The sequence below is a fragment of the Trametes versicolor genome (genome assembly GCF_000271585.1).
Source record: "Trametes versicolor FP-101664 SS1 unplaced genomic scaffold TRAVEscaffold_8, whole genome shotgun sequence".
Lineage (NCBI taxonomy): Eukaryota > Fungi > Basidiomycota > Agaricomycetes > Polyporales > Polyporaceae > Trametes > Trametes versicolor.
The window spans coordinates 1,945,167-1,956,575 of NW_007360328.1; the positions used below are offsets into that span (position 1 = coordinate 1,945,167).

Sequence of the window (11,409 nt, forward strand, 5' to 3'; positions counted from 1 at the left end):
TGTGATGGGGTGGCAGCTTGCGACCCGTCACATCTGCTCATCCGTCCGTTCGAGTCTCCTGCACCTCTTCTCCTCTACCACCATCTCGCTTGTCCCCATACACCCTACTTTCTGCCTTTCATTTGACGATAACTAACGTGAGTTTTCGAGCGCGTTCTGGGCAGGATGTACATTTGACGAACTTACGGGCCCGTTTCCACAGGATTCCTTGCCAGTGCTCAGGAAGCCGGGATTCAGGTGCGACTCTATAAACCTGCATATATGCGCACAGTGATCAAACTCTCCATATCCAACACACTCTAGTTGCTCCAAATCCACAGAACCCAACATGTCGCCGCCGAAGCCCAGTCGTCCTGCCCAAAAGCGTGGCTTGAAGAGATCTACGAAGCCTTACCCTCCTGCCCGTCCGCTTGGGGACTCCACTCGTATCAACTGTGCACAATCCTCGTCTTCTTTACCCTCGTCGTCTTCGGAAGAGATTCCTCTTGCCAAGAAGTCCAATAAGGGCGAACGCCCCATCCGCCGGCGGGAGCTCGGCATGCCCACTCGCGAGGAGTACGCTACTGTGGAAGCGGAGTACCTGGCGTCGCTCGACTTCCGGAAGAAGGCGAAGGCGCTCATCTCCAGGAAGATGTTTGACAACATCTGGCTCATTCTCCACAACCCGAACGACATCGGCATCGAGACACCCCAGTTCCGCTGGTGGGTCCGGAAGATGTTCAAGCTCGAGGCGCGCGCCGGCACAGACTTGCAGCACGAAGGCGAGTCCAAGGTCAAGAGCGGCTCCCCGAACGTTGTCATCCACGACGGAAAACGCGTTGCAGTGAAGGAGGATATCTACGCCATCCTCTGCTTTTGTCATGACCGCAGCGGTCACGGCGGGAGGGACAGGACTGCCACCGAGATCCGGAAGCACTACACTTGGGTTCCTAAGGAGCTCATCGCAGGATTCGTCAGGAACTGCCCGACATGTATCTGCAAGAAGACCGGCAAGTACGATCAAGATCGTGCCGTCAAGTGCGAAGAAGACACCTCTGAAGTTAGCGCGCGTCTTGCAGGAGAGTATGACGCGCATGAAATCGGGTCTGGGTCGACGTCTGATGCTGGGTCTCTGCAACTTGTGCCTCTCCACGACCTCCCGATGGGACCTGCGCTGGGGTCTGGTCCTCCTATCGCTGTGAAACAAAACTATGACGGCTCTGGTGTTTGGCTTCACCCCATGCCTGCTATGGTTCCTTGGTACATGCCCTCATCTGGCCCATTCTCCTACGGCTACGGCTCTGGCTTGAGCCCCAAACTCGCTTCCGGTCCGTTCCCTGGCATCCCTTCGAGCATCCCGCTGCGCTGTCAGCCGACAGGTAGCGCTACGGGTGCGGAAGGATATGAAAACGAACACGTCAGGCTGCCTAGCATCCACACCTGCGGCAGGGCGCACCAGGCGCCCGAGGACTCGCCCAAAATCACGCTGCCTTCTCTGGCTCAGCTGCTGGCCAGCGACGAGATGGGGCCTCGGCAGCCGCTTGGGATGATCGCTGGCAACGCTCCTTCGCAGCACTGGGACTCGCGCGGCACGCAGTCGCAGCCGTCTTACTACGTTCCTCAGATCGACCCTGCGCTCCTCCCGGATGGCATGCATATGCTCGCGTTGGCGGCTGAGGCTAGCCAGGTGCGCAGGTCTCCTCATGATACGGCGGCGACGGCATGATTTGTGAGTATGTCTGTATTGTCGTAGTGCGAGACTACTGCTTATCGTGTCTTAGCGTTGGTTATCGGAGAAACTCCATTCTGGCGCTGCCCACAAGTTGACCTTTACTTTCTGTATGAGTTCTGCTGCTCTCACAAACTCGGAATGAGACTGACAATCGTTTTGATAGAGCGATACAGACTTCGTGTACGTAAGGGTTTCCGCGAGACCGCGTCTCGCAGTACACATACCCCATCTAGCACATCACTACCTCACACGGCATTCGGACTGGATATTCATTAGCAAGCTGTACATGATATAGGGATGAAAGGAATGTAATCAAGAACATTGACGTCTTAAGAAGCGATCACTGAAGATACTATTCGACCCCCATCCTACGATCCCGTGCCTCTCCGCTTTCACGCCCAAGGGGACCCACTTCAGGTCAAACTGGAGGTTTTAAAGTATTAGACGGTCGATTTGACATCGTTTACCGGTCGGAGACGACGTACCAAAATTCACTAAGAGAACGAACACCCCAGTGAGTAGTACACCTACCCATCCGCCCCTGGCAGCCGGCGCCGCCCCGCCTGTTCCTCCAATCGGGAACTGAGGTACACCGGCCGTCGTGGGCAGCGGGTCCTCACCCGGCTCCGTACCCGCCGCGAGGAAGGACGTCGGTGTCGTTACCGTGACGCTCACGTCCGGGATCACCGAGAACGCAGTAATCCCCAGCGGGTCGGTGAATGGGTCGGTCGAGGTCGGCGCTGAGGTCGGAGTGGCGGGGCGCGTGGAGGTAGTGGTGGCGCGGCGCGTAGTAGTCGTTGTCGGGAGCGGGTCGAATTTGGTGTCGGTGTCGGTGGGCACGTTGCCGCTGCCCACGGTGATGGGCGGCGGGGCGGAGCCGTCGCAGATCTCGCCGAAGGGGCAGCATCCTCCCGAGTCGCAGACGCTCCTGTGAGGGCGTCGGTGAGTACGTGGTCGGCCGTGGACAGTGTCGAGGGTTGGGATTACCCTGCGGGACAGAAGTTACCGTCTAGTGAGAAGCAGGACGCGGTGAGTTCATGATTTTCTGAGAGCCCGAGGTTTGATATGCGGCGTACCAGAGCAACACTCAGACCCGTCGAGCGGGTAGCAAGTGATAGAAGAACAGACAGCTCACCCAACAGGGCAGCCGTTCGCCCGCGGCACGAGATGGTGGGCAGAGCCCGTGATGACATAGCTCTGCGACGGACGTAGGAGGGTGATGGGGACCCGGGGGCGTGCGCTGGCCGCTACTTGCACAATGAGGGCGGTCGCACTGAAAAGAAGGGTAGCGGCGAGCATCATTGAGAAAGGGTAGTAAAGGAGACGGGAAAAATGAAAGAAAGGGACCGGCGAAGCGCAAGGCGTGCGGTCCACCGGATGCTCGTCTTAAATCCTATGGGGCGCAGGCTGCGGGGAGAAGTCTGCAACTCGCCGAGCGGCCAATAATAGCATAATAGGTCTAGCACGGGGCACACTTCTTCGTGAGGGATCGCGTCGACCTGTGAGCGACAGCGCCTCGAGAATTGACGGGGCGGATCAGGAGACATGCCTAAGGACTCTAATCGCGACTCCCATTTGCGCCGTCCTCATCGGGGAAATCGCCTGAGACGTGACAACGAAATGCCTCGCACGATAAAGTCTCCTGCACCAGGCTGTTAGCTGCAGGCGCATGCTGACTCTACAGTACTCACAGGAATCTCCCGCCCGGAGATTGCGACAAACATGTTCGCAATAACAGCGGCTCCCGATAGAACAGCGCCCGCCGCTCTGCTCCGTCGATCTTCCTGTATTGCCCGCCCCTCCAGCCTTCAGCGAGCTCCTCCCGCGCATGCACGTCTTGGCAAACTCAGACATACTTTCGGACGCACCCGAAGCGGTGCAGAACTGAATGGGAGGACAGATTCGAGTCATGGTCGTGCGGCAGCGGCGAACAACGCGCACCCACGTCAATCCAGTTTGACGGGCGGGACGCCCGCCGCCCACTGCCTTCCCGTCGTCGAGCTGGATGGCGCGGTTAAGTCGTGTGAAGGAGAGCTTCGCCAAGTCAGGTTGTGTTACGCACTCCTGTATGAATCAAGGCTTCTTGACATGGGATCGACAGGTTCTATCACGGGCGCGCATACCGACAATGCATTTGCGTCATCATATCAGCTGCGTCTCGGGCGTTGGGAATAGAAATGCGACCTGCTTTGCGCAGCTAGTAATAACTGCCGACGCAGACTTTGAGGTTAGTTTACCGTCATCCTCGAACTTGATACAACTCACTATTTGTAGGCTCATGTCTATAGAGACCTCGGTGTGATATTTTTGTCATTCTCGTCAGGGGAGAATCGTCATCGTGCCAACCTGTTAACGACAAGATACACCGGGGACACCGTAGATCAACATCCCCGCATGAGCTAGGACTTGCTTCTAAAGTGTGCAACAAATCAGCTGGCGCGAGTGCTGATGCATATCCCCTGCTACTGCTCTATCCTCAGAGAAGAGTTTCATTTGCACCTTGCCGCACATGGGCGCGGAAGGCTAGGATGTCGGAGGATAGAGGGCCGGGTTGAGTATCGACTCGCGAGTAGATCGCAGCGGGGAGTCTGAGGCGGCACTGATTCACTCCTGCACATCTATCGGGCCTACGTCAGCGCTTCGACTCACTCCTCAGGAGCATGTGAACACAGACCGCTCATGCAGGCGCAGCGACACCCATGCTGCAGGGCGAGACAAATGCCAGGCACTTGGACGAATTGTCCGAGTAGAAGAACACCGCGAAAGGCATGGCGGCGGACAGCGAGGGTCGCCAGCATACTGTGAGTGCTCGTCGTCAGATGGTCTAATTCGAATACGCTATACTCCGGTTCCAGGGGTGTTATATACAGGATTCTGCTCCTCCTCCCATAGACTGCCAGCATCGGACCCCAGCTCGTGTGTCCGATGCCACTCCGCGATGCCTTCGGCCAACGCGTCCGGCGTCGGCTTTTCAGCAACTACTGCAACCTCGACATGCAGCTCATCGCGCAAGAACGTTGATGTTGTCGGGCCAATAGCCGCTATATGTGTTCTCCGCGGTGATAATGACGCGTCCTCCACAATAGGGATATTGAAATATTTGACGAGTGTCGGCGAGACTGTCTTCGCTGCGCTTGGTGCGAAGTGTACAATCCACCATTTCCCCGAGTCGTCTGCAGTCACGCGACGTATCAGCGAGGTCAACGAAGTGACATCAGGGTGCACGCATACCTGGAGCGTCCACTTCCAATGCGCTTCTCAAGTCTTCCTCAAAGCGCAGCGAACCCTGCGTTGCGTATACCTGCAGGCTCTCTAGCTCCATCCCCACTTCGCCCAGTATTCCCGGCAACGTGTCCCGATTCTTGTCGCCCGTGAGGTACAGCAGCCGCCGGCCTCGTCCCTCGGGCAAGTCGGAGACGATGAAATGTGCGAGCTTCTCTGCCGTGCCCGACGTCGCACCGCCACGAACATCTTGCGGCACGTAGGATGAGGCAGGGAATGCATTGTGGATGGAAGAGAGGGCGGAGGCGGTCGCAGCGCCGACAGCGTAGAACGGGACGGTCGGCCAGTCAGATACTGTACGGGCGTCGATGCCTCATCTTTACATAGCGGGCGGTCGCGAGACATACCAGTTTCCTGCTGTCTATCCTCCTCGAGCTGCTGCACGACCAGCCGCCAGGCCTCACATGCGCGCCCGCTGGTCACAATGACCCCGGCGTACAGTCCGCTCGCGTACTCGTCCGCAGTGCGGCCGCCTCTCTTCACGACTCCCGCGAGGGTGTCGAGGTTCTTGTGCACAGTCTCGAGAACTGGCACCGACACGGGGCGGTACCCGCGCGCGCGGAACGCCTCCTCGTACTTGTCCGGGCCGCCGTCCTCGGAGGGTGAGCGCAGCAGCAGGACGCTAGTCGACATCCGATTTATCCTATGTGGTGGGTGATGCAGAGGGTTTAAGGATCAAGCTATATGCCCCAAGGGTGTGTTGGTGCGTGGCTGAGAACAGGCGTGGCAGGGTGAGACAGCGGGAGTGGGAGGACATCATCGTGGGCTGAGCGAAAGCCGGAGCGCGGGAGACCGCGGTGAGATCATCGTCCGCGGCGTGCGCGCCTAGTCTCCCCTAGGCAGACGTACCGATGAGCTCACTCAACGGATAGTGCGCGCCAGTTTCTCGCGTCTTGCGCTCTTCTCCGCGGCGACCACTGACTCCTTTCAGTCCGCTGAGCGGCATCGTCTTCGCTGAGGTCTCTCGATAACTGCTGCAATTGTTGAACACGCGCGTGAATGGCCATGTCCAAGAAGGAGAAGCCTCTGCACTCGCTCATCGCGGGGACCACCGCCGGCGCGGTCGAAGCGTGAGCCCTCGCGCGCCCCCTTAACGCGTCCTCGGTAGCTCATGAAATGGTCTGACAGATTCATCACGTACCCCACCGAATATGTGAAGACGCGGTCGCAGTTCAGCGGCAAGGTCGGACACTTTCCCTGCGCCTCAGCAGGGCACGCTATTGACTCATTTCGGCGCGGTAGAGGGAGAGCCCCCTGGCGATCATCCGGTCGACCCTACAGCAGAAGGGTGTAGCGGGGCTTTACTCGGGATGCATGGCTCTCGTCATTGGTACGCTTTCTATTTATTGCACTTGTTGGCGCGGTGCGAGACCTACTGACGGCGCTATAGGCAATGCGGTGAAGGCCGGCGTGCGGTTCGTGTCGTACGACCACTTCAAGCATGCGCTAGCGGACGCCGAGGTGTGTTCACGCTTTTCAAGGTAGAAGAAGAGGCGAGAGACTGACGTGCATGCGTGGGGGAGGGTAAAGTCTCCCCGCCGAGGAGTTTGCTCGGTATGTCATCTTCCGTACCTTCTTACAATGTGTAGTGTTAAATGGTTTGCCTTCTCTGTGCAGCCGGCCTAGGCGCAGGTATGACGGAAGCCGTCTTCGCTGTTACGCCCTCAGAAACAATCAAGTCCGTCCGCTTGAATTTGTCCTGTCGATAAAGCCGTCATTGATGTAGGGCAGAACCAAGCTCATTGACGACGCGAAGAGCCCGAACCCGCGTTTCCGCGGTCTCGTTCATGGCACCACATGTATCGTGCGAGAAGAGGGTCTTCGCGGCATCTACCGCGGTCTCTTCCCTGTGGTGAGCCTCCATTTCTCATTATATGCACGTTCTCCGCGACTCACGGAATGGCTTTGTAGATGATGCGCCAAGGTGCTACTCGAGTATTGCAAGCGTTAAGTAGACTCTACTCACTCGCCGCTGTCCAGGGGCAAACTCAGCGGTACGCTTCACGACATACACGACCCTCAAGCAGTTCGTCCAGGGCCAGGGCCGCTCCGGCCAGCAGCTCTCGAGCCCCATGACTTTTGGGATCGGCGCCGTCGCCGGCCTCGTCACCGTCTACACCACCATGCCCCTGGAGTGCGCCCTCCTCCGTCCCTCGCACCCTAACCAACATATGCTGACGCGCGTATGCACAGCGTAATCAAGACGCGCATGCAGAGCTTAGAGGCGCGGCAGGCGTACAAGAACGCGTTCCACTGCGCGTATCGGATCTACACCGAGGAGGGCCTGCGCCGCTTTTGGACGGGCACGACCCCCAGGCTCGCGCGGTTGGTGGTGCGTACGATAGCGTCGCGTCGTGGTTTGCGGCTGACGGCGTTGATGCGTGATATAGCTCAGCGGGGGCATCGTGTTCACGGTATACGAGAACATCATCAGGGTCATCGGGGGACGGGTGGCATGAGCAAGTGCAAATGAACGTTAGCAATGCATCCTTTTCATGTTCTCTCGCTTTGTTGCATGATGGTCGCCACGACTGCATCGTAGGTACGTGTCCGCGTGTCTTTGAGGGATGAGAGGTGAAGCGCTGACACGGACCCAATAGATGGGAGGGAGTAAATGAGTGCCGTCTCAAACATCTCCTTGTCGTGGGCGGACGTTTCGAGAAGTCCAGCTTCCACCTAGCGAACAGTCTCGCCAACACTTGTCAAATAAATCAACATTTCGATAGCGGGGGAGGCATCATTATCAGCGCAGAGAGCACATGTAGCAGCTATTATTGGTCCATCGACGTCGACATTTTGCGCGATGAGCTGCACGTCAAGGTTGCAGTGATTGCTGAAAAGCCGACGCCGTATGCATTGGCCAAAAGCATCGCATCGTGGCATCGGACACACAAGCTAAGATCCGATGCCAGTAGGCTATAGGATGATGAGTAGGTTTATACCCCCTGTAGTATAGCACGCCGGTCTTCGATGTGGAATAGCATGTCCGAACCAGAGGCTGCATTACACCAGTCCTCTAGCACATTTTCGCACCTCCGTCTACTTGACTCTCAACTGCCTTCTACACCCGGTAGCCCACCCCAGCACTCTAGTGGTGCGCCTCCGCCTTGGGCTCGTCCGCCTCGAGGAAAGAGAGGAACGCATCCGCGCCCGTGGGGCCGGTGTGCTGCTCCTCCGTGGCCTTCGCGGCGCTCGCGAACGTCGGCTCCGCCGCGTCGTACGCCGACAGCTCCGAGGCGAGGTCCGCGGGCAGCGCCGGGGCCTGCGGCGCGGGCGGGAGCGCGTACGACTTCACGACGCCGACGTGGGCGTCCTTGGCCTGCAGCAGCGTGTCAGCGGCGGGTGCGCTCGGAGCATGTGGAGAGCGAGAAACAGAGCACGCACGGGGGCCGGGGCCTTGTAGGACTTGAGCTCCTTGATGTACAGATCCTGCACGAAGTCTGCGCGGGGGCACGGGGTGGGGTTGGGGCTCGTCAGGGATGCCACGGAGGGCGGGCGCGGGCGCTGCACGCACCTTTCCGCGCGGCCGCAGAGGTCGAGAATGCGCACGAGCGCGTCGCTGCGCGAGCCTAGCACACCACACAGGCTCTGTCAGCCATCCACGGCACCCTGCAGAGCGCGAAAACGGGGACGTACGGCGAAGGAGGCCTGCCTGAGGATTGCGGACGACATGGTCGATGCGGAAGAGGGGATATGCGTGACGTGACGGGCGACGGTCACGGCACCCGGCCTCGGTTGGTCTCGGCACGGGGCAGCCGGGCAGACGCGGCACGGGCGCCTCCTGCGAGCTCGGCGGAGAGCAGGAAAGCCGTGGCAGACGTCCCGCACGTCCCTCCACCCGACCACCACCACTCACACAACATGCTTGCTACCCTCGCTGTCCGCCGCTCTGTTGCCCGTGCGCCCCGCGCCGCCGCCATCCCCGTCGCGGCGCGCTTCTACTCGGACAATGCGTTCAAGTGAGTGGCATGCGTGTGATTGCTTGCGTATGGGGCGGGACTGACGACGCGAGCAGCAAGAAGGAGAAGGCCCACGAAGGTCAGATTGGCTGCATAGGATGACCTCCAGGGTGTGCTGATTCGTCGTGCAGACCAGTACGCTCGCCAGCACGAGAAGGAGCAAATCGAGAAGCTGAAGAAGGCCGTACGTGGTCGCGTTCTGTTTTGTCTGCAAGGTGCCAGTGTGTGCTGACATCCACTCCTCCAGATTGCCCAGAAGAAGGCTGAGCTTGTACGCAGGTCTCGCAATGGCGTATGTCGACAGCATGCTGACCTGTGTTTCTACCAATAGGATCAACTCCAGAAGGAGCACGATGAGCTCCATGGCGAGAAGAAGCAGTGAGCCTGCTGCGCCCTGACGCGTCTTCCGGTAGTCATCCAGCAGTAAGCCCACCCCCAACTTGCATACTGCGGCCGTTCGCTCATCTGAGCCCTGTGTAGTTTGTTGCGATCTCATACGCTTTGTGCATTACCACATTCTCTGAAATTGCTCTGCTCGGAGCGCGTTTAGCAAGCTGGCAGGCAGCGTAGGATCACAGCGTACTATCAATATGACAGCCGCTCAATGGACATATTGATACAACTTAAGGTCGGCGTGCTAATGATACATCCAAAAACTCTCCGTCCGCCCGAGGCACTGACATGGCGCCGATGGGCACCTCAGTCATGGGGAGCACGAGCCTGGCCCTGCGCGGCGGCCTTGCCTCCGGCCTCGCGAAGTTCACCCTTCTCATGCATGGCCGGCTTGCTCATCACTTTGCCAGCGACCTGAGGAGCACATACGATCAGCGATATGTCCGCATCAAACCGTAAGAGCACACTCAAGCTCACTTTCTGCGTCTTGCCGATGATCTTGTCCGCCAGCTTCGCCTTCCCCTCTGGGAGGTTCGGGTCGCCGCCCACAGCGACGCCGCCGCGCTCGGTCGGCTCGACGCCCATCGGGCGGTCTTCGTTGAACGCGGTGCGGCCGCCCTGCGTGTCCCCGAAGGACTCAGGGCTCGTGGAATGCTGGCCGCCGGCCATGACGGCGCCGGTGTCGGTGCCCGCGCCGAACTCGCGCTGGTTGCGGTCCTGCCATACGCCCGAGTCGTTCGTTACGTCCGCGCTGTAGTCGGGGGCGGCCTGGGCGGCGCCGCGCGCACCCGGCAGGACGTCAGAGGAGTCGTGGATGTGGTGGGACGGCGGGGGCTGGGTCGCAAAGGTCTCGTTGGTGGTCGGAAATTGTGACATAGTAGAGGATAATGTGGGGGCGAGTTCGGTGATTGTGATGCGCTGAAGGGAGATGGTTTGGTAGAGAGCACTGTTGGCCCCCGGTGTGCTCTTATATTGTAGCAGAGAGCAGGAGCGCTAGGTGGTGGGGACATTTATGACGTCAACGGCGTCATGTCTCCAGAGGAAGCCTTCAGGTTTGTGATCTGCGGGGTGTGTGGAGGCTCCATAGAAGGCCCCCGTATGGAGTCTCCGGTACCGGTTTGACGTTTCGAACGAGTACGGCGCCGATGCGCATCAGATCTCGAAGGGGAAGAGTAAATGTCGTATGTAAATCGCTCACGATCGTGGACGATGAGTGTGAGTTGTGCATTGACCGCACCAGAGTTATATGACACCCTTCCACACGACTCTTCTCCTTCTTCTGGTCGTCACCGCCGACATAACCTTATTCTGTCAAAGGTACATAAAGGCACTCACCGGCATGGGTCGTTCTGCTTTCCCCCCCATCCTCCGTTTATCTTCGCGTCGCCGCACAATTTCGGATATATCCGTTCGGCGGTGGGCGCTTGTGGGTGCCCCCACTTTCCACGTGGCCTTGTTTGCCTCTGACAAACAACTCGGTGGCGGCGCCTTCCATCTGCGCGATTTTTGGCTGGACGGGTTGCTTCGTGCATTAGAGGAGGGGATCTTTGCTGGTTCGCTTGCTCTCTCTCAAAACATCTTAATCTTTCCTGCGGCCTCTCGTTCTCTCGCTGGTCTCGACGACGATGATTCCTCTTACGCGACGCAACGCTGCTCGGGGAGCCTCCCTCGTTTCCTATACCCGTCAGAGTCTCCCTCGCCCTGCCCGTCTCTACTCGACACCCACCAAAAGGCTTGATGCTGAGGCGGTCCCCTCGCCTGCTGGTCTTAGCATGGAGTACCCGCCGTTCATGCCATCCTCTAGCTCGTCTATCCACAACGACATGCATGGCTTCCTGCGTCGCCCCGCCCAATATACCATTCTCCCGACACCTCTCCCTGCGGATGCCGCTGACGAGACGCACCAGCACCTCTTCACCGACTCGCCGACACAGGACCGCATTGCCGTCATGGACGCTTGCTTGCACGATCTCCACGACGTCCCGCGCGCCAAGGAGATCTTTGAACTCCTCCGAGAGTCGATGCGCGGCGACCAGTTGCTGGACGTGCGGCTGTACAACCACT

The 11,409-nt window shown here is 58.9% G+C and overlaps 7 protein-coding genes across 7 annotated transcripts; 4 read left to right on the plus strand and 3 right to left on the minus strand.

Moving 5' to 3' along the window:
- Positions 1-532: 532 nt before the first annotated feature.
- On the plus strand, positions 533-988 carry TRAVEDRAFT_79234 (uncharacterized protein; the record flags this gene model as incomplete). Its single annotated transcript, XM_008042512.1, has 1 exon — positions 533-988. A coding segment is annotated over one exon (456 nt), but the record flags the coding sequence as incomplete, so codon positions are not given.
- A 3,561-nt stretch (positions 989-4,549) lies between these two features.
- On the minus strand, positions 4,550-5,626 carry TRAVEDRAFT_127014 (tetrapyrrole biosynthesis uroporphyrinogen III synthase; the record flags this gene model as incomplete). Its single annotated transcript, XM_008042513.1, has 3 exons — positions 4,550-4,884; positions 4,943-5,305; positions 5,341-5,626. 3 exons carry the CDS (start codon positions 5,624-5,626, stop codon positions 4,550-4,552), a joined length of 984 nt encoding a protein of 327 aa, XP_008040704.1.
- Positions 5,627-5,904: 278 nt separating this feature from the next.
- TRAVEDRAFT_30205 (mitochondrial tricarboxylate transporter) lies at positions 5,905-7,715 on the plus strand. Its single transcript, XM_008041909.1, has 12 exons — positions 5,905-6,063; positions 6,122-6,176; positions 6,236-6,323; positions 6,384-6,454; positions 6,517-6,547; positions 6,611-6,671; positions 6,725-6,845; positions 6,905-6,917; positions 6,974-7,127; positions 7,187-7,325; positions 7,384-7,535; positions 7,594-7,715. Exons 1-11 carry the CDS (start codon positions 5,993-5,995, stop codon positions 7,450-7,452), a joined length of 873 nt encoding a protein of 290 aa, XP_008040100.1. The 5' UTR covers positions 5,905-5,992; the 3' UTR covers positions 7,453-7,535; positions 7,594-7,715.
- Positions 7,716-7,826: 111 nt separating this feature from the next.
- TRAVEDRAFT_30206 (uncharacterized protein) lies at positions 7,827-8,691 on the minus strand. The gene is made up of 4 exons (XM_008041910.1): positions 8,630-8,691; positions 8,508-8,562; positions 8,378-8,433; positions 7,827-8,312 (listed from the first exon to the last, which is right to left on the minus strand). Exons 1-4 carry the CDS (start codon positions 8,663-8,665, stop codon positions 8,082-8,084), a joined length of 378 nt encoding a protein of 125 aa, XP_008040101.1. The 5' UTR covers positions 8,666-8,691; the 3' UTR covers positions 7,827-8,081.
- A 163-nt stretch (positions 8,692-8,854) lies between these two features.
- Positions 8,855-9,334, plus strand: TRAVEDRAFT_49650 (uncharacterized protein; the record flags this gene model as incomplete). Its single annotated transcript, XM_008042117.1, has 5 exons — positions 8,855-8,952; positions 9,009-9,031; positions 9,084-9,136; positions 9,200-9,223; positions 9,284-9,334. The coding sequence occupies 5 exons, from the start codon at positions 8,855-8,857 to the stop codon at positions 9,332-9,334; spliced, it is 249 nt and encodes an 82-aa protein (XP_008040308.1).
- A 317-nt stretch (positions 9,335-9,651) lies between these two features.
- Positions 9,652-10,221, minus strand: TRAVEDRAFT_128527 (uncharacterized protein; the record flags this gene model as incomplete). Its single annotated transcript, XM_008042514.1, has 2 exons — positions 9,652-9,759; positions 9,823-10,221. 2 exons carry the CDS (start codon positions 10,219-10,221, stop codon positions 9,652-9,654), a joined length of 507 nt encoding a protein of 168 aa, XP_008040705.1.
- Positions 10,222-10,970: 749 nt separating this feature from the next.
- TRAVEDRAFT_127839 (uncharacterized protein) lies at positions 10,971-11,366 on the plus strand (the record flags this gene model as incomplete). The annotated part of the gene is made up of 1 exon (XM_008042515.1): positions 10,971-11,366. A coding segment is annotated over one exon (396 nt), but the record flags the coding sequence as incomplete, so codon positions are not given.
- Between the last annotated feature and the right edge of the window lie 43 nt (positions 11,367-11,409).